The sequence below is a fragment of the Vulpes lagopus genome, chromosome 11, assembly GCF_018345385.1.
Source record: "Vulpes lagopus strain Blue_001 chromosome 11, ASM1834538v1, whole genome shotgun sequence".
Classification (NCBI taxonomy): domain Eukaryota; kingdom Metazoa; phylum Chordata; class Mammalia; order Carnivora; family Canidae; genus Vulpes; species Vulpes lagopus.
Window position 1 is genome coordinate 71747304 of NC_054834.1, and position 25587 is coordinate 71772890.

Consider the following 25587-nt stretch of genomic DNA (forward strand, 5'->3'; position numbering starts at 1 on the left):
TGGAGAGAATTCTGTGCGCGCGCGCAGGTGTGTGCGTGAACACGGACAACGGAAATACTCAGAAACACCTTTACGGAAACACGCCCACAGGTGACAAGTGAAAGCAAACAGTAGCATCCAAGGAAGGGTCTGGGGTCTTATTATCTATCGAATGATGCCATGTAAGAGCAGCAATACTAGTGTTTGGAAACGTGACTCCTCTGCGTCCGGGGCATCACAGCGCCACATGCTTTTCTAAATTAGACTGTCAGCCCCGTGTCTGGGAGCAGCCCGAGTCTGGCTGAAGCCTCACTTTAAGGCTAGAAGATCTTAAGGATGTCTTGCCCTCTGCCACCCAGACCATAATAGTTATTTTTCCTGCGCAGGGCAAGCTAAAACAGGTAACTAGCATTACGAGTTGAAACGCCGATTGCCGCATAGCAACGGGGCACCGTGGTGACACGGGGCCCTGAAGGCTCTCTGGCTCCAGGATGGCCTGGGCTGGTGGGCCCTTGACTAGCAGCTTGATGTCAACCTGTGATCTTTCGAGAACGGGGGTGGATTTTTAAATGACGGGGGCCTGGTGGGGGGAATGCATGTATTAGGACAGGGAATGCCACTCATTCCAGGGGCGGGTGGCATGCGTGTTGGCGGGCAGTGCAAGAAGCAGGCACAAGCATCCGTGACGAGCGCGCTCCACGGGCTCCGAGAGAAGCCAGGACTCCCCCCAACACAGACCCATGGTAGCCATGCAGTGACATCTCGACATATATCACAGCCCGATGGGTGTGGAGGGAAGGCACAGAAATGTGGGTGTGGATGTTAAGGAAAAAAAAAAACTACAGAGTTTTTGAGGACAACACAACAGACTTTGATTGTCTGCAAAACAGTCAAGACTTGCGTTGCCCCCGAAACAGAAGAGTACCAATTTCACCCCCGCCATGGCTGTCTTAACCCTCTGCTTCCATTTGTTTGTTGACTCCTCTGGAATATGCCGGCGCTTCTGAGGGTGGTGGAGGGAACAAGAGAGCACCGTGGGGTGAAGTGTGATGAGGCTCTGGAGCCGCAGGGCCCAGGGCCCAGCGTCCCCTTGCCTGCGGTGTGTGCTGGCTGCCAAGGCCGACGCGGGGCCCGAGCGTTTGAAACCAGTAACAGATGGCAGATCCCCATGTTCTAAGGGCAGGGGGGCAGCAAAGCTCTGGGAATGGGAGATGGGGCTTTGGAGATGGACTCCCCAGGAAAGACCTGGTGGGGCTCTGAGCCGCCCCCCGTCAGGGAGTCACCATGATTTCCACAGAGCCATGCCCAGGAGCATAGGTTCATGTGCCAGTTAACAGGTGGGTCTCTTTTTTTTTGCAGCTGGATTTGGTGCCATAGCTGGGTGGGGGGGGGGCGCGGGAATGACAACCATAAAGGAGCTGCTGGGAGCCATGAGACACAGAGGGGATAAATGAGGGGTACGGCCCGCCAGAAGCATACAGGGCCCCGGGGGCCCCCAGAGCCCTGGTGAAAAGGAACCCTGTACACTTGTTGCTCTGGAGATCACAGCCGAGAGGCACACCTGGTACGGCTGCCCAGGTCCACCGTTTGGGTTTGGTTATGTCCCTCGACTTTACATGGATTGACGTGAGCCATAGAGCCTTTTTCTCCTTAGGGAAGAACCAAATACCCATCTGTGCTCATGCTAAAAGGTGCCACTGTAAAGGCACGGGGTGGACAGTCCTGACCCTAGCTGGGGGCAGAGGGTGCCACATTGAACACAGGTCTTTGGGGACTGTAGTGGAGGCCTACGGGGCTTCCGAGGCTGTGGTGTCCAGGCTGCTCCCTTCCAGAGGACAACATAAAGTCCAGAGGGTCTAAGGGGGCCAGTCAAGGCCGGGCAAGGCAGGCTCTGGAGGCAGTGTGCATGGACATGTGCACACATTCGTGCTTTATGGTTATCTGCAGCCTTGAGTCCTGCTCAGACTCTAAGACAGTGTTCAGGGAGCTGCACCCACTTCCTGGCTGAAACAGGATGAAGCTGTATTTTTGCCGTGTTTCAGGAGCTGGGGCCCAAGAGGGGGTTTTTGGTGCACCCACTTTACCCCCCAGATGAGATTTTGGCAATTGCAACCGCTGGACACTTGGAACCAGCAAACCTTGTCCATGCACCACAGTAATAAGGGAAGATGAACCCAGGGGCTTGTGGTGTGGATGTGAACGCAGGGGGCAGGGGGGCGCTTGGGGAGCGTCTGTTTCCCACCCATCAAGGACAGACACACACTTCCCCAGCCACAGGCAGGGGGTGCCAGGGGCCAGGGGGCTCCCCACTTGTCCCCGGGCATATAAAACACCTTCGTTAAAAACCAGCCACACTGCTCTAGAGGTTTGCTAGAATTTAGGCTGTGAACATGACAGCCAATTTGAATGAGATGTTTAGGGGGAAAAAAGTCACTTGTAAAAAGATGGTGATCTTCAGAACATCATGAAACACTTCCCTCTCATTCCCTCTGAGGGAAACAAGGAATTGGCTGTCTGCTCAGGGACCTGCTGGGGCAAACCGTCCTGTTTCATAATTCAACATTGAACACAAGAAGCAGACATAATAAAATGTCAAGTGTCCTGTGAAAAAGCTGCAAAGCTGCCTGGTTCTTCACGTTGAAATGTTGGCTGAGGTTTGAGATACCCTCAGGACAGGTCAAGAAGAGAGACCCAGAGCAGAGGCTGACAAACATTGGCCTGTGGACCAGATCTGGCCCCTTACTCGTTTTTATGGATAAAGTTTTATTGGAACACAAGCAGGCCTACTTGTTTACCTGCTGTCTGTGGCTGCTCTCGAGCTACGAAAAGCATTGAGTAGTTGTGACAGAGGCCTTGTGGGGTCAGATATTTATGATCTGGCCCATGTCTGGGGGCCGGCCCCAGGTCTGTTGATGCGCACGCAGTGTTTGCTGAGCCCTGGTCTATGCTGCTGTGTGCGTACACTGTGTTATGGCCAGGAAAGCCAAACAGCAGTGGCCACCGTACCTCTTTGCTTTTGGATTCTTTCCTAAGTGACTTTTCCAAGACTCTGGCTTCATATTCGGCTCTGGGATGGTCCTGTGAAAGAAACCAAATCAACGAGAAGCCTGTTAACTGAGTTTGAGACCTTCAACATGAGCACACATGACAAATTCAGTCCTTACATTGGTCTCGGGCACCCTCTGGGGGCAGTTCGTAGCTGGCTGCTTGTACCATTTCCAATTTAGACTGCCCCACCCATGGCCCGACCAGGAACCCCAGCCCACCGGCGTCCGTGTCCTAGAGGCAGGTGGTCTGTGCCGCCACCCGCCCTGCCGCCCACTTGCTCATCGTGAACACCCAGCCATGAACTGGCCCCCGAGAATGTTCTATCAGGAGCTGTGGGGGTCGAAGAGACTGCAGGAAGTGTCAGCGAGCGCGGGCAGACCGGAGGCGCCAGGCCTCGGGGGAGCCCAGAGCAGGTCAGCAAAGGGCGCTGGAACAGAAGAATGAGGGGTATGAGAGCCGCAGAGTGGGGGAGGAAGCAGAGACCCCTGCCCGCGGTGGAAGAGCTGCGGAGAGCCGCGCGGCACAGACAGACGGATCAGTGTGCAGGGAGGTCCCACTCCCAAGGAGACAGGCTACGGGGAAGACAGAGGAGTGACAAAAAATCCAAACCTTGACAGCCTCCTTCGGGGAACCAGGACGTAAAAACAAAAACAAAAAGATTTCATTACTTTGTGTTTTCTTTTGTTTTGTTTTTTAAGAAATAGGCCGCATCCTCTAGAGATCATTTTCGTGAGAACCAGAAAGAAGGTGGATGGACACATGGGACAAGAGGGGTGCGGGGAACCGGGGCCAGCTGAAGCCACTATTGCCGGGTCACATCTGTGGCTCATTGGGTTGTGGAAGCCCCCAAGGGCTGTATGTGTGAGACTCCGGGAAGGGGCCCGCAGGCCAGCCAACTCGACACAGGCTTCCCTTCCATCACCACCTCCCCGAGGAGGCCCTGAGCAGCCACGGGGGATGGGACACTCACTTGGGGGACTCACTGGGGCCCGCTGGGACCCCTGTCCAATGGTTCTGATCGCCACCCCAGAACCAAGTGCCCAAGCCATCAGGGTGAGGGGATCACAGATGGATCCCCAAGGGGTTGAACAATGGAGACTGCCCCCTCCTTCTCCCAACCACAGGCACATCCTGGAAAGAACATCCTAAATCTAAAATAATAAGAAGATGTGACAGTTTTTGTCCTACTCGAGTCTTTCTAATAGAAACAGTTGCAGGGAAGGTGCCTCGCCAAGTGGATGGCTGAGTGGGCTGTGGGGGCAGAGCACCAGGGTCCGGGTGTGGCTGTGCCGCTAAAGAGCTGCCTGCTGGGGACTGGGACAGATGCAGCCACTTGTGACACGGGATAATGGGACCTGCCATGGAAGAGGTTGTGCCTGGAGACGGCAAGTCAGGTGACCCATTCTGGAGCATTTACTGCTCTGTGCCCTGCTCCAGACCTACGGCCCCTTTAGGACCCCTGCAAAGTCCATCGAGTGAGGCCCAGGAGAGGCAAGGACACTGAGGCACAGAGGCTCGCCCCAGGTCACATGGCAAGGGTAGTAGGAGCTTGGAATGGGACTCTGCAGCCGCTGTGCCTCTCCTGCAGACTCTACTGTCTACGGGGCTTCCCTGGCTGACGAGTAACCGGCCCTTCCGTCCTGGGAAGGAGCGTGTCGTGCAGGGGCACACATGAGGAATGTGAAAAAAGTCAGTGGAAGAGATTTACAGGTCACGACATAAGTGCACCAGAGCTTTCTTGAAAAATAAACTAAAAGCACGGAGGGGCACCTGGCTGGCTCCATCAGCACAGTGTGCGACTCTCGATCTTGGGGTTGTGGGTTTGAGCCCCATGTTGGGGGTAGGGTTTGCTTTTAAAAATTAATAAAAAATAAGCATGTACTTTATAAAAGTACTGGTCACTGGGGGGCCAGCCCTGAAGGCTCTGCTCTGTGCCGTGGCTGTGGGAGGGGGGCGTTTTTTGCTGGTCCCTCCTCTGGGAAGTCCTCATTCCCACTCCCCAGCCAGGCCCGACTGCAGGCGGAGAGGGGGCTCCAAGGGGCGTGAGTGTGGCACCTGGGAAAAGGCTGACAGCCCCCTTGGGCCTTGGGCTTGTGGGCAGGAGCGGTCCCCTCCTGGATCCAGTTGTGCTGGGTTGGCATGGGAGCCTGGGTGCACGTCCACGGGAGCTCTGAGATCTGAGACTTCAGCAGATCCCAAAAGGTCACATTGGTGGCTGACTTGGTGCCGGGGAGATGTAGCGGGGGCAGGGAGGGGCACAGGGGGCATGGGGGCCAGACTGCTCACCTCCTCCTCCTCGAAGCCCGTGAGGTCCCAGTGGTACCTGAGCCGCATCTGTTTCCGCTTCCAGTGCTCCATGAAGGTGGCGGCTGTGGGTGGAGGAAGAACAAGGTCATCCAGGACAGAGGGCACTCTGGTCACCCACACAATGTGGTCAGCGAGGTACCAACAGGCTGGACCAAGGACAGGTGAGCTGGTGTCCTCTGTTCCCCACGGGACAGGGGCACTCACTTCCCCGTTTTACAGATGAAGAAACTGAGGCAAAAGGACATTGAGTCCCGGCCAAGGTTCCTCAGCCAGCCAGGGAAGGGCCAGGCAGGCTGGCCCCAGAGCCTATGCTCCTAACATCCTGCTCCAGCATTCTTGAGGACCCCAGGTCACAGGTGGGGGTCCTGAGGTCACCAGGGTGAGGTGTGGGCCAAGGCCACTCACTCAAGATTCAAACCTCCACACTCTGGCTGCTTAGCTGCCCTCTTAGCTGCTACGTCCTACTTTGTATTTTGAACAGACTCAGCATAGTTCAAATGCTGCCTCCTCCAGGAAGCCCCTGGTCATCTCCCTCCTTGTCGGAAAAAGACCCCAACTCCTCTTGGGAACTCTTTCGCTCACGGTGACCACACCATCTTCTACTCTGACTCTCATCCCGGTTCAGGGGCCGTTCTGGTGTGTGGGGCGGGGACGCCGCCTCGTCCATCTGGATTCCCGGCACAGACAGGTGCTCAGGAGGGCTCACTGGATGAACAAATGGCTCTCGTGAGCACACAGCCATAGAGATGCAACTGGCTGAATTGCTGGTTATTAAAGCTCCCCCTCCTCGTGGGACAATCGGCGGAGGAGGAGGAAGGGAGCAAGGACAAGTGTGGTTGTATCATTAACGAGAGCTCAGGCCCCTGGGTGTGTAGACTAGCCTTTCCCCCAATTTCCCTGAGGAGAAATCCAATGCTTGTCTGACAAGCGGTGGCATCAAGATGGAAATAAGTGAGGTCTGGCGCCCGCCTGGCAGCGAGGTCCGTGGCCAGGAGAGGGTGCAGCTTTGGAACTGGCAAGAAGTGGGTCTGAGTCTGGCTCATCTCCAGGCTAGAGAGCTTTTGCCTGTCCAAATTGCTCCTCCACGTGAAGGAGAGGTGGCCACCGGGCCCCCGAGATCACCCGATTTTGTGCATAGCTGGCACCTCTGAAGTCTGAGCCGCCCGACCAGCCGGGCTGGCCAGGAAACAGCAACCTCTCTAGGTCTTTCGAATGGGGATGACTTAATCCAGGGCACTGGCCAGGCAGGCAGCGGAGGAGAGAAGACAAGCAGGGGATAGAGAGAGTGGATGGAGAACGGGCAGGGATTGGGGACAGGGGGAGGTGGTGCTGCTGTGGAGCCAGAAGCAGCCAGAGTCAGTCACAGAGGGAGGGCCTTCCCGTGGGTGTCAGAGCCGCCTCCGCCAGCCAGCGACACTGGGGAGGCAGGGGGAAGTAGGGAGAGGTACCCGGGCCCTCCCTTCAGCTGCCCTCTGACCTCCCATGGGCAGGACCCACAGGGAATCGGGAAAGCACTGGGCTGAGGAGGCAGCTCCATGGGATGCAAATGCGCACTCAGCAGACACTGAGCAGCAGCATCGTGGGGAGCACGGCAGGGGGAGTGGGGGCCAGATGCCTGCAGGGAGCAGGCCTGGCCAACGAGGAGGACACAAGGGGCTTTCCTCTGCCTCTTCCCACACGTCCTCCAGCCTCTGCAGTGGAGGAGGTCGGCCTGCCTCACACCCATGACACCTGTTCTGAAAGGCACTTTGCCTCTTCTCTCTGTCCTGGTGCTGAGCGGGAGTGGGACAATGCAGGAGCGTTGATGCTCACACCGAGGGCTCCATCCAGGCTTCCTGTGTCCTCCCCATTGCCGGTTGGCCCATCTCCACCACCACCTACCCGGCCACCTGCCCTCCCCTCCCCTGGCCACAGTGTCATAACACAACTACCTTGTAAGGAAGACTCTGTGTATGTAGGGGATTCACCGTTGCCGGTAACCCGACCCTTGTCGCGATGCTATTTCCATTCATGGATTTACAAGCGACCCCAGAGACGCAGAGGGTTGAACGACAGGCCCAAGGTCAACTGCAGGTTCACAGCAGGACTGGGATTTGAATCTAATTCCATTTGACCCCAGAGTCTATACTTAACCACCCTACCTGACTGGTCCTGTTTGGACACCTGATATTCTTTAAGGGAATAATAACCACAGTCATAATAAGTAGCCTGATTACTAGAGCAAACCTGTATTGCCATTTTATGGACCAGGAGATGAGGGCTCAGAGAGCTTAACTACTTTGTCCAAGGTTGCACAGCTAGGCAGCTGGTACTTGACCCTAGGCACTCTAGCTTAGGACCTGTGCTGTGAGATCTTAAGACAGATACGAGGACCCTCTTCCAGAGGTCCCTGTGCCCAGGACAAAGGCTGGAGCCTGGTGGCCAGGGGTGGCAGTGGTACATAGTTAAGCCTTGGTGGGCTTGGTTATGTTGAAGAAATAAAGACATGTCCTATAGAATAATTACTTTTCAGCTTCTTTAAAAATTGGAAGCATTGGCACCAAAAGGCTGGAGCCAAGGTGAGACCATCCGTTGGTCAAAGTTCAGGTGTACCTTCTCCTCTTGGCCACAGACCTCGCCACTCCCCGGTGCTGGACCCCGTGGCAGAATTTGCACACCTGCCCTGAAGCAAAGGGGTACAGGTGTGGAGCTCAGGCTTGACTGGCAGGAGGGGTGACGTGAAGGCTCACACAGAGCCCAGGGGGCAGGCCCAGCCTCTCAGCTCAAAAGGCATTGTTAGAAGGGGGCCAGGTAACGGCAGGAAGAAGCCCGAGTATCTGTCCTCCCCAACTGTGCTCCTGCGCCCCCGCCCCCAACCCAACCTCGTGGACAGTGGAGGGTCCTGCCGGGTTCCTCCGCTCCCCGGGGAGGTCTTGCCAGCGTACTGCTTCTGCACGCCCCACCTCTTTCCACCCCACCCTCAGGCCCTCCATGCAGGGATAACACACTCCTTTTTACAGATGCATAAAGTAAGGCTCTGAGCAATCTTGTGATCAGTTAACAGGTGGCAGAAACCTAGACTGGGAACTTCTGATGCCAAGATTGGCCAGGGCTGGGGCTGGGGCCGGGGTGTGGGGTGGCTTCGCACCTGTCTGAGGGCAAGCTGTGTGCCGAGCCTGGTCGGTGTTCAAAATAAGTGGCCTCAGTGACCACACAGGGGGCCCAAGAGACAAGACCAGGTCCCCGAAATCCAGAGCCCCGAGGGCAGCAGAGCACAAAGACACAGACAACCCAAGAGGGAGTCCCGGGCAGGGTGGCAGCAGGTGGCTGCGCTATAATTCTTCTTTCTTTAAACATCTGCCATAATGATACAATGTTAGACAAACATTCTTGCAGGGCAGCCCAGAGGCAGCAGGTGAGCACAGGGCCTGGTCTGCCCTGGACCACAACCAGCTGGGAGCCTGGCGCGTCACTGCCCGCCCTGGCCCTGCAGCCCCAGCCCCCCCCCCCGCCCCCATCTACACATCTTCCGACCTGGCCCATGAGGAAGGAGCCCCACTGTGTCTGGCTAAGAGGCTGACCACGGGATAAAAGGCCACGCTTGGTATGGTTCCGTTGACGTGAAACACCCAGGATGGTTATTAGTAAACCCACTGAGAAGGAAAGCAGACTGATGGTTGCCAAGGGCCGGGGACAAGAGGCAGTAGACAGGGAGCTTGCCAAAATTCAGATTCCCGGGCAGGCCAGTGGTAAGCGCGCAAGGGTCTGAAGCCCTGACTTCCCGGTCGTCTGGCCTACTTTCCTCCATCCACCTCTTGTCTCATCTCAGCACACCCCACCTGCTCCCGAGGCCCAGCCGACCCCAGACCCCTGGGGGCAGGCAGGGCTCAGATGCTCCCTCCACAGGCCAGGGGGCGTCCTCCTTACAATGTCACCCCCAAGGGCAGAGACCGGCTTTGTGAACCTCTGGCTCCCAATGCTCCAAGTGACTGCTAGCCGCACACCTCTCCTCCTCCGGGTGGGGACCAGAGATGCCTCCCCTGGGAGCTGCAGGACCAGCAGGAGCTCTCTGAGCACGCAGCAGCAGAGACGGGGCTCCAGCATGAAGGCCTCCCTGAGTCACCAGGCACCCCATTTATTTACCCGCCCCCTGAAGAGACTTAATTAACTCCCGAGTCTCCGCTGGCCATTTAATTCCAGCAAGAATCACAAAGGAGCTGTGTCTACACCCCCATCTGGCTCGGGGTGCTTGGCTGGGCACAGCCCTGGAGGGGTTTCAACCACACCTCCACCATTTCATTAAGATGGGGGCCACCCTCCTGCAGCTTCTTGCAGCCGGACTCAAACCAAATAACCTCCTTTGTTCTGCGTGGAACTGACAAGCAGTTAAAACCCCATTATTATGCCATAATTTCAGAAAATTGATCCTAGCAAATAGCTAAATGGGGCTCAAAGTTGCTTTGTGTGACACCTTCTTGGAGGCTTTGAAATGTCATAAATCCCAGGCGGCAGCAAGCTGGCGTCTCTAGGACCGGTGCTTCAGCGCCTGGGCCAGCGGGCCCCACTGTGGAGGGGACGGCGACACGGCTGGCTCCTGCTGCGGGCAGCGGCAGGTCCGGGATCTGTCATTGAGCCAGCAGAAATGTTAGCAGCTGGAGGACAGGAGAAGAAAGGACACGGGGAAGCAGACACACCAATGGGAAGACGAGCCCCTGGAGGGCAACAAACAAATAATTGAATAAGGGATTTAAAAGGGAACTAACCTCGAGGTCTCTGCTAATTACGCTAGACAGTGATTGTGCAGGCGGGGGGGGGGGGGGGGGAGCGGGGGACTAAGGGGGGCGTCTCCTGCTCCCTCTCCCTCCACCTCTGGCTGGGGCTGACGGCACCACCACCTCCCAAACCCGCAGGCTCTTTCCTGTTACTTCTGTCTTGATTTATAATAAGCTCCTTTCTTCCTAAAGTGAGTGCTTCCCAGGAGTGGTGTGGCTTTTTTGTTATCTTTTCCCCCCAAATGAGAGCATGCAGACCGAACATGCACTTGACAGACGGGCACGTTGCTGTGTCCTGTGGTGGAGGTGGAGGTGAAGCTGAAGGGGCGTGTGTGTGTGTGTATGTGTGTGTATGTGTGTGTGTGTGTGTGTACAGGGGAGAGGCAACCAGTAGAAGCACAGATTCGCCCCCTTCCCTACAACCTGCAGGGAGGGAATCACGTTTTGCTCTCAAGGATGGGGAGCTGGTAAGGGCCGGCCAAGACCGTTGAGGCCATTACGTGGCCCTGCTCTGCACACAGCAGGTGCTCGATAAAGAAGGGTGAACCCAGCACGCTGGCTGCGCTGAGCAGGTGCCCAGAATCGGATGAGATCGCTCGGTCCTGGCCGGCTGAGCAGCCTCCCTGCCTGCCCACCCCTCACGGCCGCCTCTGGGAGACCCTCTGCTCCCCCAGGAGGGCACAGGACGGAGCCTGGAGCAGGTCTGCATGGAGACAGGTGACCAGGCACTGGTTTAGAGCTGCAGAGCCAATGGGCCTGGAGGGGCGTGTTATGTCCCTTAGAGCCGTTAGCTGTGTGATCTTGGGCAGGCCGCTCCCTCTCTGGGCTGCGGTGTCCTCATCCGAGGATAACAACCGACCCTCCCTCCAGGGCTCCTGGGTCACCACTGAGGTCACTGTATGCAGGGCTCCTGCCCAGGGTCTGGCACACAGTCAGCCCTCAATGCTGATTCTCAGGGGGACGGAGGCGCATCTGGGGACAGATGGGGGAGCTGTCCAGGTGAGGATAAATCTGAGGTAATCTCGTCAGGAGGAGGAAGGCCTGTGTTGAGCGGGCATGTCGGCGAGATCAGGTTAACCACGCAGGCAGAGGGAGGAGGGACAAGTGCCCATGCCCGGAGCCAGGGAACCAGAGTGCTGGACTCCACTCTTGCCTCTGCCTCTCATCTCTGGTGTAAGCCTGGGAAAGCTGCCTCCATTTGCTCATCTGTCAAATGGGGCAATAAAGCTACCCACCTCCTATGACAACCAGGGCATCAGTGAGTCACCCTACACACGATGCTCAGCACAGTGCCTGGCAGAGAGGCTAATGGAAGTGGGTCTTCTCCTCTGGATGGGGTGAAGCCACATCACGGACAGACATCCCCAAGCACAGGGTTATATTGGGCTCCAGCCTCCCAGGATCCAGGCTCTTCTCTCATATTCAATAAGCAAGTGCTCACCGAACCCACGTACCAGTGAACACAATATGACACCTGGCACCAGGCACAGCCCCGAGGATGTCACAAGGAATGACGAATTTGAGGCTCCCAACACCCCTCAGAGTGGCTTATATTATTACCCCCATTTTACACCTGGGGATTCAGAGAGCAGAAGCAACTTGCCTGAGGTCACACAGCTGCTAGATGACAGAGCTAAGAGATCTGAACCTGAGTCTGGCCTGGGATCTGCGGCACCATTAACCACTTCAGTGCATCTTCCTGGGAGAAAGCCCACGCTGCTGGGTATCGATCGGACCCGAGCGTCAAGCTGACAGCCTGTGCAAGCTGAGCTCCCCTGGGGGCTCGAATGCGCTGCCCAGTGAACCTTCCCAGCTCAGGGCAGGGACCCAGGCCTGTGCGCCCGGCCAGCAGGTGTTCCAGCTTCCGCCTGGAGCTTCCCAGGCCCAGACCAGAGAGGCAGTGGGGAGAGTGCACACCAGTGCTGAGGTCTTGAGGAAGGCCAGGGAGGCTGAGAATGAGGAGCAGAGGGCGGTGGGGGGGGGGTGGTGGCTCGGAGTCGGAGGTGTTTCCCGGTGGACCCAGGGTCCAGAGAGATGAGGGTGGGCAGCGGAACCACACATAGCTACCACCTCCCTAAGCTCTGCAGTAACCACAGCAAAGGGTCTTCCAACACAGCTTGAATGCCTCCTGGAGCAGGGTGCTCACTACCTCCCTGGCTGGCTCACACAGTGCTCACCGCTGGAAATCTCTCCCTGTACTGAGCTGGTGACCTAGGATTTTATTGATGGTCTTGTTTGGAAGACTGCCTTTGTCCACCAAGAGACGTGATGGGATTTATCATGAGGCTATGCTTATTTCTGCACATGCCTGGCTCCCACTCTGAGCAGACGTCCTGGGACGCAGGCGCCGCCTCATTGCTCTGTGCCTGTACCTTGCAAGGCAGAGTCTAGCACAGTCCGTGCTCCCAAGTGCCTGTCTTTGCCAACACGAGCCTGCTGATGCCGGTCACACACCCGTGGTGCTGGCTGGGAAGTCCCTCTCTTGGCTCCCCAGTCCTCATTGCAGAAAACAAGTGTCAAATCTTCCCAGCAGAACTCCCGTGTTCCCCAAATCCCACAGATGAACCTCCAAATGTAAAAATCTGTAAAAGACCTGCTGTCATTTTAAAGCTAAGGCAAGCCTAAGGGAGGCAGGGGAGGCATGCACTGTGCAAAACCTTCAGATCGGCTCAGGGCCAGGCAAGCGTGGGGTGGGCACCCGAGGGACGGTCCTCCAGCAAGGGCGCTGTGTCCAGGCACCTCCCTCGCTGCACCCTCATCCTGGGGTAACCAACCTGTCTTGTGGGGGCCCCAGGGTGGAAACTACAGGGAGACTGTGGGGTTTTATGCATTTAGGTCCAGGCTGTTTGCTCAAACAAGTGGGACAGATGAGCCCAGAGCCCCAGCCTAGTCAGGAGGCAGGGCTGGGCCGGGTCGGGGCAGGAGCTTCTGGGAGCTGGGGTGGGGACATAGTCCTGGATACTCTCTATCATCCGAGTGTGTGCAGGCTGCGGGCGCTCAGAGCCATTCTGAGCCTGGGGGAGAGGGACAAGACTGGCCAGTCTCCTCCTGACAGCTGGGGGGTCACGGACCCGCCTTTCTGAGGCTCAGGCACAACCCGCGTCCACACGGGGATGACGATGGCCCAAGAAGGAAGTGCAGCCCCCCACGTACGTCCCGTGTGCGTTTCTGCAGGTGACGAAGAGGGTGCTCGTACTTCTGAGATGAAGCTTGCGATGGCCAGAAGCCAATGGAGCTCTCAGGGCTCCTGCAGCAAGAGCTGGCCTGGCACCTGGCGTGGAATGCTTGCGACTGACGTCTTTCAGCTGAAAGCTCGGGATCCCAGCCTGTGCCCCGTTCCCGGCCTCCCTTGGCCTCTCACCGCAGCGAGGAAGTGGCCCACAGCAGTGCCTTGCACCTGTGCACCTGTGACTTATGTTCTGTCCCCAGGAGGACGTGTGTGTGCCGGGACTCAGGGGGCCAGTTTCCTCCCCACCCTGAGGCTACAGCTGGACAGGCAGGACCCCTGAGGCCGATGCCCCATTCGTCGTGGGGTGGGGGCTGCAACTGTACCCCACGTGCTTCACACGAAGCTGGCCCAGCCATGCCTGCCACCTTCTCCTCAACCCCGGGAAAGGCCCGCAGGAGAGCAGAAACAAAGCACCCAAGTCCTTTGCCACGACCAAAGTGTCCTTCTCTGTCGGGGAAACCTTTGGAAAGAGTCACCTGGGGCTTGGGGGCTGGGTTCCTTTTAGGGTTTCCCATGGGGAATGTGGGGATGGGTGGGACAAATCTGGGGAGCCCGGGGCTGGGGAGGGGGTGACAAGATCTCCTGACTGCCGCTCTGGTCCTTCCCATGGGCCCCCTTCCCCGACTGGCCACACTGTGGCCCCTGGGGATAACCTGGCTTCTCACCATTGGCCCAAGCACCTGCCAAGGAGCTCCCTCTGGTCTTGAGGAAGAGCCCTGGCCACTGTCCCTGTCAGAGCTGGATCAGCCCTCCTTCCACTTCTTCCCAAGCTGCTCCTTACATTTGCTGTCTTTGACTCGAGGATAAGACACAAAAACACCTTCGATACTGCAGGCCAACTGGCTCTTGATTCCTCAGTGAGAACACTGAGCTCTTTACGGTAGGCCCTTGCTGGGACTCTGGGATTCCCCCTGCACCCTTCCCCTTGCTCTCTGCCCCCAGAGGCTCCCTCACCAGGCCCTGCACCCCTACCACCAGGCCTTTGCACATGCTGCTCCTGCTTGAATCCTGGATTGTAATCTTCCAAGGACAGCAGACACATCAGTTTTGCCTCCTGGCTTCCCCAAACACAGGCACCTCATAAAACTGATCAACCCTCCTCCAGCCAGGCACTGTCACGAACATCTTTACTTCTCACATCGCCCCACGTGTAGGCAGTGTCACCGTGGGTGTGATGATGGCACAGGACCCCTAGTGAGTCAGCCACGTGCTCAGCTTGGTGGATGCTCTGCGGCCAGGACCTCTGATCCCTGCCATGCTGCTTCACAGACGAGGAGGCTGACATTTCCAGGGACGAGGCAGGGAGGGGGCATAGCTGAAGCCTGAGTCCCAAGGGTATAAATGCCCACTGGGCGGCCTGGACAGTCAGAGGGACACCGAACCATCTAGCAGGTCAGGTCATGGTCACCCCATGGACCACTGGTGGATGTTGGCTTGGCAGCCACATGGGCTCAGGGGACCACTGGAGGGTGCTTGCCGGGAACCACCCCCACCCAAGCAGCAAGGATGGGGTCGCAGCCGAGGCTTCGGGGAGGGAGACTCCTGGGTGGGTGATCCTGCTAAGGACACCAGGCTGCGCTCTAGATCCCAGGTGGGGAGGTGGGTGCCCAGCATGCGAGGGGAGATGCTCCAGCTCACAGTTTTGCCAGGACCCGTCCCAGAGCTGGCGGCCGCTGCCAGTCACCCCCCACTCAGCTTCCAGCGAGTGTGGACATGTGACCGAGGAGCCAGCCTGGCTGCTCAGCCCTCCCCTCCTCTGCCTGCACTCTCTACCTCCTGACCTCAGGCTCAGCCAACCCTGAGCCTCCCCGCTCCAGGGAGACGGGGCCAGGCCACACCCTCGGGCCCTGGGACGCCTGCGGCTCCCTCCCTCACTGACATGTCTCCTGCTGACACCTCGGGCTGAACAGGCCCTCTCGGGTGGGGAGGGAGGCTGCCAGCGGCGCAGGGAAGCCCGCTCTGCCTCCACGGTCCCTCCTTTCCTGCAGTGAGACTCCCCGAGCTGCCAGCCTCCCTGGGGCGGCTGCTGAGGTGAGAAGCTCACGTCCCAACCTCGAGGATTCCGAGATTCTGAAAAATTCTCCCCAGTCCAGGGCTTTGGCATGTCACCGATGACCCACTGCACTCAGCAATGGAGTGCCTGAACCGAAGCCTCTGTGACTGGTGCCTGAGCCTGCCGCCGCCGCCCCTGGCACACCCGCCATGCACGGGGACGATGCTGAGTGTGCAGAGCCAGCCACAGGCCCCTCGGCAGCGAAGTGAGGCTCCATGAGGTGCCAGCCCGGCTGCTGCCAGGCCCCTCTGTTTCTACACTGAGTCCCCGCACTGCACATGCCCAGCACCTCTGCCCTCGACATCTTCAGAACATGCTGGAGGGGCTCACACCTCTTCCAGGAAGGCTGTCCTGACTTCCTCCTGCAGGCATCTTGGCCTCTCTGTGTCCAGCTCCATCTCCTCTAGATGGGAGTCTCTGGAGGCAAGGATCGAACTCTGGCATCCAGGGGACAGCTCAGCACGCTGCCACTGGGGGGCCGAACTCCGAATCCTCCCCTGGCAAAGCTCTAACAGGGCTACAGAGGAGGGAACGGACCAGTCTGATGATCAAAAAGCACTTGTAGAAATGCATCTAGCCACCTCCATCACCAGCCTCCCAGGCCCCCAGAGTCTGAGTCAGGTACAGAAGTAGGGAAGCATCCCCAGAGGAAGAGCTGGGTGCCTTGGACTTGGGGCAGCAGTGGAGTCTAGGGTTTAGGGGTATGGGCTCTGGAAACCGCACGTTTGATCCTGGTCTTGGACACCCAGGAGCCAAGTGACCCTGGGAAACTCACATCAACTATCTCTATGCCTCCACGTCCTTCCCCGTAAAGTGGGCATGTGGAGCCTGCAGGGGGGCTGCGCAGACCCAATGAGAGATGTGCCCCAGGGCCTTCCCAGCACCACCAGGCCCTCTCGGCGCTCAAGCAGCTGCCTTCCTGGGCAATGATCCTTGTCCCAGGAAAGAGGGCCCATTTCGGGATCCCTGGGTGGCGCAGCGGTTTGGCGCCTGCCTTTGGCCCAGGGCGCGATCTTGGAAACCCGGGATCGAATCCCACATCGGGCTCCCGGTGCATGGAGCCTGCTTCTCCCTCTGCCTGTGTCTCTGCCCCTCTCTCTCTCTTTGACTATCATAAATAAATAAAAATTAAAAAAAAAAAAAAGAAAGAGGGCCCATTTCTCAGAGCAAAGCACCCTTCTCTGCTGTTCATAAGACATGGGTCAGAAGGACCAGTCTGTCTGCATCTGGGACACAGCACAGACCTGCTCACCTGCAGACACAACAGGGCGTCCTTTCCCCCGACCCTCCCTCCCGCGTTCATTCCTGGTGAATGCTGCTGCCTGTGCAAAATCTCAAGGAGGAAGGAAGGGAATGTAGGAACCCATCTGAAGTTGCTCTCTGCCCACAGACCCGGGGCAGCCGTGCTCTGCTTACCCCAGAGGGCCATGAATACGGAGAAGAAGACTGTGGCGGGGTTGTCGAAAAGGTGGCTGGCCCGGGCCGTGGCACACGCTGAGCTCATCTTCCAGTAGCTACAGGTCTTGTCACACAGCGGGCACATGGTGATGTTGTGTCTCTGGTCACACATCTCCATGCTGCAAGACAGGGATCAGCCTGTAAGTCCCCAGGTGAGGACACGTAGGGACTCTGTGCTGGGAGCCACGCGGGGGTGGGACAGAGTGCCGGTCCTGAGCAGTGGGTTGGTGAGGTGACACCAATAAGGCACGCCGGCCAGCTGCAGCTGGTGTCCATGTCCCTTCTCTCTTGAGGACCAGCTTCGGACACAGGTGACACATGCAATCCCATGGATCCCTGAGCTCAGAAGGGCCTGAGCTTGACTTCCTGTCTCTGTTACCACCTTAAAATTCTTAATGATTTTGAACAAGGCTCCTGCATTTTCATTTTGCATGAGGCCTGCAATTTCTGCAGCTGACTCTGGGTGTGGGCCTGTCCGGACTTGCTGAGTGCTCACTTTATGGGGGAACCTGAGGCAGCAGGACCCACAGCCTGTATGGGAGCCACCTCTAGGAGAAGCCAGGGGCCCATGGCCAGCATCCTCTCTTAGCTGGGCACTGTCCGGGCTTGTGCTAACAGCGGGTGCGGTCTGGGTGCTCATGCTGTAAGGCCCCGGAGGATAGCAAGAGGAATAGGTGAAGCCATAGACACATTGTGCCCCTCCCGTGTCCCTGCACATCTCAGGCACTGTGCAGACTGCTGTTCATATAGGCTCAGTCGTCCTGGCAGGGATGCCATGGGGCAGCTGGCCTTGGGTGAGGCCCGGGCATCTGCCTCAGGGGACGCTTGGGAAGCACAGAGGAGACAGGTAGCTGGGTTGGAAGGAATGCACCGACGGGCAGTCCAGGCAAGGGACACCACTGTGCAGGGCTTGCTCAGGAGCCAAGGGGTGCCTGGCTGGGATGGTGGGTCCCGTTCAACACAGGTTGTTAGCCTGCTGGGCAAACATAATGTCTGGGGCCAGAGCCCAGCTGCTGCAGAGAGATGAGAGGGGGGCTGTACGATGCCCGGTGGCTTCCCTCCTCCACCAGCACCCTGGCACGCAGGCCCTCTCTTGTTGATACTCAAAGATACCAACACTCAAAGGCCATTGGCTGTGTGAGCAGGAGCCTGCAAGAGCATCCACCTGGCCCAGACCAGCTTTGGGGGCTACTATGACCCCATATTCATCAATGAAGAAATAAGCCCAGAGAGGGGAAGTAACGTGTTTAGGGTCATACAGCAGAGTGGGGACTGGGCCCTGTTCTCTATCTGTAAAGCCCAAGCCCTGCATGGCTCTCACACACTGCTCCTGGGTCCTTCTGTGGCTATTCCTGCCCTCTGTGCCCCTGGCCAGGCCCCTGAGCCTCAGACTCAGTTTCTCCTTCTGGAAGATGAGGAGAGGGACCAGAGTAAGGCCCTTCCAGCTTTGGCCTGCCCTGTACTTCCTCCTCTCTGCTGACTTGGACAAGACACTGAGCTATAATAGACACAAGGCAGGAGTGCTCGTTCCCAGGGGCTGAAGCAGGGGGTGTTTTTGTTCCTTATTTCTGGATGCACGGTGAACTTACACACACAATCAGGCCTGGCCCATAGCAGAACACCTGCTGAAAGGCTCTCGGGGACCCCCATGCTAGCGCGGTGGGCATTCGGGCTCACTTCTCAGTTACGCTGTGAAAACACTGTGTACATGCGTGTGTACCAGGCACTGTGTCAGGCATGGAGATGGAAAGATGATCATGGTGAGGAGGCTGCTGCCTCGGAGCGCCTGGGGAAGTGAGCGTGCATGTGCATGCGTGTGGGAGTGTGTGCACACGCGGAAGAGGGGCCGGCACACACGGGCGGGGGGCCAGCCAGCTCTGGGTTCAGCGCTGGGCTCTACCCTGTGTGATCTGTGCGGCTTAGGGCAGGTCATACAGACTCCTTGGGCTTCGGTTTGCTCATCTGTAGAATGGGGGTGCTGGGAATGAAGAACATCCATGCTGTCGGGAGGATTAAACCAGGGAACACACAGGAAGCCCCCGGAACAGTGGTGCTCACCGTTACTATCCTGGGGGTAACCGAGCACAGCTGCTGTGGGGCCGGGGAAGGTGCTGACAAAAAGCCCCCACTGTCGCTGGGCCTCCTGGGGCCCTGGTGACCTGGCCAGAGTGTGTGTGTGCAGGGCCCAGAGCCCAGAGGGGGCGGGGGCCAGGCCCTGCAGCTCTGCCTGCGGGGGGTATTGCCCGCCGCCCAGCCCTCCTCCCCGTTGGCATAAACAAGGCTAGCCAGACAAAAAGCCTTTTTCGGCTGGTTTGACACCCTCCGCCTCGCCCTTCACGACCCACAGCCAAAATAAAGACAAGGAACGGGAAGGTCTGCTGTGGAGGGGATGGGCAGGGCGGGGGTGGCCGGCCGCTGGCTTCCTGCAGACCCGGTGGATCAGACTCCAAAGGGGACGCACACCTCCCACTTCGCCCGAGGCACCAACGAGGCAGTGGCCGAGGTGGTCTGCATCCCTGGCCGTGTGTCAGGAGGTGGCGACGGCCTGGCCTAGGGGACCTCGGAGCCCTGGCTGGGGAGGGCAGGCCTGCCTGGGCAGAGCCTCCTGGCCAAGGCCCCGCTGGCTGCGCGGAGCCTCCAGGGAAGGGAGGCGGGGGGGGGGGGCGGTGAAGCCCCCAGGGGCCCTGCCATGGGCCATGTCCCTTGAGGCTTTGGAGCTGAAGACCCATCACACCTATAGCCACCGTCTGACCCAAGTGCCGCGGCCTCATGTCACATTAGTCAACAGAGGGACAGGCTTCCTCCGGCCTGTCTATGCCCAAAATAGCCCTGGAGGGGACGGAAGCCAGATTCCTTTGACGTTTTGATCCTGGGTGGGTGGAATATTTTAGGTGTTACTCATGCATCAAAGCATCATTTACACAAAAATTTGCCGGATATGGCCCTTCTGTGCCGCTGAGCCATAATGAGCCAGTCTCTTGGCCAGGTAAGGGACCCGTTTGATCTTTACAGACTGGAACCACAGATGAATTTTCCAAGCCACAGCTCTGCTTTGGAGACGCTGGGCTGAGTTGTAAGAAATACAATGGGACTGAAGTCCTCGGACTTGGTCCCTGAGAGATGCACGCGCCTGGAAGGCAGGGCCTGTCAGCAGGATCCTTGATGGAGGTGGGGGGGCTGTCGTGCTGGACACACCATGCAGTTGCCTCTGGTTCAGGGCTCGGGCTTGGGCACACAGCTGGGAGACAGGACACTCCCCTGCACACGGGGGACCGTGGCCCCCGGCCTCCCACCGCTTGACTCATGTTCTGGCTGCCACTTTGGGAGAACCACACCCCAGCACAAGGCCAGGCCGTCTGGGGGCCCCCAGCCTTCCTCCAGGAGCTCCCCATGCCTGACGTAACCTGTGCTGAGCAGCAGCAGGAGAGTCAGTTCTGTCCCTGCAAAACCTCCCGGGCCCCCCACCCTTCCCCAGGGATGAGGGAAGCCAGCGCTGAGATGGGGACCCAGGGGGCTAAGTCCACGCAGGGACCTGGGCAGAGCCCTTTGTCTTACCGCCTGGGCTCACTAGGAAGCAGCACATTTCCCTGTCACTTAACTAAAACCTCTTAAAAGAGGGCAAAAAAACCTTCCAAGGAGGAAAAGCAGTTGGATGGTTATTTTACATCTTCCCCCAGATGAGAGAGAGTCTCCGGGAGCGTCTGTGCTCAGAAAGGCCCCCACACTCTCCTGGGGGCCTGGGGGTTGCTGGGGGCCCAGCGTAGGGACACAGGGCCCGCAGGTGGGAATGCAGCTTCTCCGAGAGCAGAATGTGTGTGCAGGAGGGATGTGTGCCTACCTGGGGATGTTGTCATCGACGGTGGCGCATCCGTACAGGAAGACGATGATGCCGACCACAGACGCAGGGATGAGCATCTGGGTGTACACACCCAGCCAGGCGAAGTATAGACCGATCTTCTCCCCAAAGTACTTCCTGCACCACAGGCCAAAGCCAAAGAGAGACAAGCTGATGCTCACTGCACACCAGTGTGGGAAGCACAGCACCCCCCTGCCCAGCAAGGAACAGCTCCAACAGGGCCCAGGGTGCTTCAGAGCAGGGCTCAGAGGGAGTGGGTGGGGGCTCCGGGCCCTGCCGGCAGGTGCGGGGTGCCCCGTCCTCGGCGCCCTTGGGAAGGTGGGCCATCCCGTGTGTGACATGCAGGCTGGGGGCGTGGAGGGCTCCGTCCCAAACCCCACTCAGCGTAGGAGTGGGAAAGAACTCTGGCCTGGAGGTGCCATGAGAACCAGCCCTCCTCACATTACGTGCCTCTGGTGCCCTCAGGAGCTTAATAATTTTCATGGGCTGGACTCGGGTTTACAAGTCCCCACAGGACACACATCTACTCCTCTTCCTGCACCTGGAGAGAGGACAGCTTTCCTCTCAAGCCCCATCGGCCACCCAGAGCCCTTTCTCCAGCAAATCTATGGGTGACCAGGGCTCCTCAACCTCAGACAGGTTCCCAGGTGCCAAGTATTCAGTGAGGTCAAAACCAACAGACAACAAACCAGGGACTTGCCTCCCACAGCCTTTGAGCAGCCAGGCCCACTCCACTCCCTCTTACCTGGCATCCCCTCTTACCTGACCAGGTCGATGGGCTGGTACTTATAGAAGACCCCGTAGCTCGCCCACTCTTGGTACAGGAGCTGGGGGAGAGCAAGTGGTAAGAGCTCATGAAGATGGGGCTGTGCCTCCCAGGGCTGGTGTGGTCAGCTCCCGGCTACAGCACCCATTCAGTCAACGAACACTTCTTGAGAGCCGGCCATGTGCCTGGTACCGTGCTGGGCACTGGGCTTTCAGAGGTGAGCATGGTGACACGGCCCGGAGCTCCGGGGCTCCCACCCTGCCTGGCAGGACAAACCAGTAAGGGTCCAAAGCTCCAGTAAGGGTCTCAAAGAACCCACCCACGGGGCAGCTGAGCTGGGGCTGGAGGCCGGCGGGAGGCTCCCTGAGCAAGAACAGGCTACATGGGACAGAAGCTTCTGGAATCATTATGGAAGCCCCACTCTTCATGATCTGATCTGCAATTGATCTAAAATGGCCTGACTCTGTGAGACTTTTCCACTTAGGGATCCCGGTTGTCCCTGTCAGACGCCATGGCATTCTTTGTAAAGGACAGAGACCACCAGGCTCTGCAGCAGAGAATTACCAGGGGCAAGAATTTTAAAAGCTCTCATGGGGTGCAAAGAGAGCTTGATGTTTCTCTCCTGAGATGGGCTGTCTGATTAACACGGCTTAGTGAAATAAATGAAGTCGACACACACCCCATTACCCCCCAGGCTCTGGGCAGGGATGGTAATGAGCCTGATGGATGGAAAGCCTTGTATGAACACGCAGAGAGTAGTATCCTAAGTAAGATGGCACGTTGGGATTGGGGGTGTTAAAAAAGAAACCCCACCCATGTGGGTTGCTGGTGCTTTACCAGCCTTAACTCAAAGCCTAAGCCACACAGCTAGGACCCCCTGTACCTGGCCACCCGGCCCTGCCGGCATCAGACTGGGAATGGGTGGGAGGCAGGTGAGAGAAGGCCCCACGGGCTCCCTGGGCTTTCTGTGTCCTGCAGCCTGTCTTGCATCCTCTTCTTTTCTCTTAACACTTAAACTTAAAACTTGGGGCGGTGGCGGGGGGGCATCTCCTATACTCATGTTCTGCTCTGGCCCCCTGATAACACACTCTTTTGTATCATCACCCCAAATGATCTACACTCTGGACTGAATGTGTGTATCCCCCCAGAATTCATCACCATGAAGTCCTAATCCTAATGGGACTGTATTCGGAGACGGGGTCTTTGCAGACACAATTACAGCTGAATGAAGATGCATAGGTGAGGTTTTGACCTGACAGGACAGGGGTCCTTATAAAATGAGAGATGCTAGCGCTTCTTTTCCACGTATCCACGGAGGACCCTGCAAGAAGGTGAGAAGGCAGCAGTCTGCAAGCCAGGGAGAGGGCCCTTCCCTGAACGCAACCCTGCTGACCCATGGATTTCCAACCTCCAGAAGCAGGAGACAATGAACGTCTGAGGCTTAAGCCCTGGCCTGCGTCTTCTGTTGTAGCAGCCTGCGCTGACGGATGCACCTGCCCCCCACCTCTCCACAGTCCAGAGCCGATGGCGTGGCATTATGTGCACACAGAGATCTTTACATAATTCTCTGAAAATTAACAAGAGGCTCACTGGGAGGGGTCCTGCTTTCGCAGACCAGGCTGTCAGCTCTGAGAAATAACACGCAGGAAAACACAAGTGCTGTGCTTCCTTAAAAGTCAACACACATGTCTTCAGCAAAGGAGGGAAGCGTTAGAGAAGCAAAACACATCCTTAGGAGAGTGTAAGTGAACCTTGCTATCGGGAGCCTGGGTGTTCCCTGCTCTGATCACGGTAAGAGGAGTTCTCTAGGTTTTAGGTCTTTCTGCAAGCACTACGATAGGATTACTGAGCAAGGCCCACATTCTGAAGGATGAACAGCAAGGCTGGCTGCTGGTAGGTGGCCTCTGCGGCCTCCAGAGGAAGCAGGGAGCATGCCCCCCGCCCCGCCCCGTCTTGGAGGATACAGTCAGGAATTCAAGGTGCCACTCCTGTGCAGGGATGTGGGCTCTGCTGGGCCTCCAGTGGGGGTCCTGGGTGGGGTCTGGTCAGGCCCCCTGCCTCTGAGCCCTGCCGGGCATTCAGGGCAGACCCTTCCCTCTGAGCCCGTGGCTTCCATTACTCTGGTGGAAGCTGTCCCTCCTCCCAGGTCCAAGGGGGGTCCCCAGGGCTCATGCCCTTGAGAAAGCCACAGAGCTGGAGCTCGCCACATCTAGTCAGGCCTGGTTATGCAGAGGACAATGAAAAGCCCCCCTCCTCGTCCCGTTTCACTCTGTAAGCGGCAAGCTTTGATGAGCATGCACAGCACCTCTGGAAAAGCAGAGCGGCCATCGCTGACCTGAGCAGCTTCCTCCCCGCTGCTGAAATCAAGCTGCTGGTGCAGACCACACACAGGCTGGGGGGTGCACCAGAGGTGGGGGCAGAGGAGGGAGGAGGGAGGGAAAGAGGGAGACAGAGGCAGTGCCGGGGGATGGAAGGCCCCCTCAAAGGCACAGCCACGTCACACTGGTCCCTGTGTTCCCAGGCCTGCGGCCGGCCGGCCACCATTCACAGGGGAGATGTGACAGCTGGGGGTACACCCTGGCTTTCTACACAACTGCTTTACATCCGTGGAAGGTTCCTCCTGCCAAGAAGGAAACATCAATCACCCTGCAGCTGGCAGTGTAAAGAAATCAAACTTAAGATTTCCCTGTTACGGTTGGCAGAGCTCCGAGGGTGCACCTCAGCCTCGCAAGCAGGGTGGGAGGTGGCCAATGGGGGGCTGGTGGCTCCAGCCACAGTGACCCTGGACCGCAGAGGGGTCCACTGGGGTTTCTCTGGTGTGGGCTCCACACAGCGGCTGGGCAGGCCCGCTACGGCACGGACGGCGTCATGAATTACTACGTGTGCATGTGCCCCTTGCTGTCTCCCTCTAGAATGGAGGCCCAGGTTCACCTGGTCTGTGTTATCCCCAGAGCCTCACACAGGGCCCCAGTACATAACTATGGGAGGAAGGAGGGAGAGAGGAAAGGGAAGAAGTAATGACAGGTCAGGGTCCCCACAGGGAGGGAGACAATCCACATCTGGAGTAACTCCCCCGCTCCACGTCCCTGGACGATGGAATGCTCACTCCCAAGGGCCCCGAGTGTCTATGACCCAAGGACCAAGCTGACTATTGTGACCAGGGCTCAGCCTTGGCCTCGGCCTGCCTCTTGCTTAAGCCTTCCCACTTATGCCCTTGTTCCTCCCGCTCAGCACAGGAAAGTGGCGTTGGCTCGGCTGCAGCCCTCTTGCCATTCTGTGATGTATGCAGGACCAGCCACTTGAGGGAACCCCACCACTGATGGGACCAATCATGGGGGAGCCATGGATTTTATCCCTGGGAAAAACAAAATACTCAGAACCAGGTCACTTAAGATGGAGCCACATGGGAGAATGAGAAGTTCTCCAAAGCTCTGAGTTAGGACCCAAACACCTATCTGGGACATTCCTCCTTCCTCCCCTCTCCATCTGTTCTATCTTATCCACCAACCCATTATCTACCCATCATCAAATCATCTACCCATCATCCAACCATCCACCTATTCATCCCCACTCATCCATCTATCCAACTACTCATCCATGCGTCCATCTGTCCACCACCCATTTATCATCCATCATCCAACCATCCATCCATCCATCCATCTATCCACCCATCCACCCATCCACCCATCATCCATCCATCCACCCATCCATTCCCACTCATCATCTATCCATCCAACTACCCATCCAACTATCCATCCATCCATCCATCCATCCATCCATCCATCCATCCATCCATCCATCCATCCATCCAATATTCCTGGACTTCCCCCATGGACCAGGCCTGGTACACACAGCTGGGACATTAAATTCAGTGGGGCTGGGGGTGGGGGTGGTGGAGGGTGGGCAGCGTTCCAGGCAGAGGGAACAGGTGGGTCTGGATAAACCCAGAGTCATGTTTGCTGGGCCTGGAGCCCAGTGGTGCTCAGTAAGTAGCTCCTGAATAAGCAACTGAATCAGAGATAGTTTTGGCAGCAGGTGACTACTGGCTGAGTCGTCTCAGGTTAGTCAGGTGGCCAGGGAGGCAGGTGAGGAGAAGGCCTCAGTGGCCTGTGACCAGGAGGACTGAATTAGGCCTGAAAG

At 57.7% G+C, this 25587-nt stretch overlaps 1 protein-coding gene across 7 annotated transcripts in view; it reads right to left on the reverse strand.

The window, feature by feature from the left end:
• The window catches only part of ANO1 (anoctamin 1), a 159234-nt gene that overhangs the window by 24256 nt on the left and 109391 nt on the right, over positions 1-25587 (reverse strand). For 3 of the 7 annotated variants that reach the window (XM_041773535.1, XM_041773532.1, XM_041773534.1), the window contains 7 exons: positions 21444-21508; positions 20664-20798; positions 16784-16944; positions 5314-5396; positions 3637-3648; positions 2986-3057; positions 905-982 (listed from right to left, as the gene is read on the reverse strand). In XM_041773535.1, the coding sequence (XP_041629469.1) occupies positions 905-982; positions 2986-3057; positions 3637-3648; positions 5314-5396; positions 16784-16944; positions 20664-20798; positions 21444-21508 (606 nt within the window). The remainder of the gene's footprint in view (positions 1-904; positions 983-2985; positions 3058-3636; positions 3649-5313; positions 5397-16783; positions 16945-20663; positions 20799-21443; positions 21509-25587) is intronic. The other 4 variants (XM_041773538.1, XM_041773536.1, XM_041773533.1 and 1 more) reach the window with 3 other exon arrangements.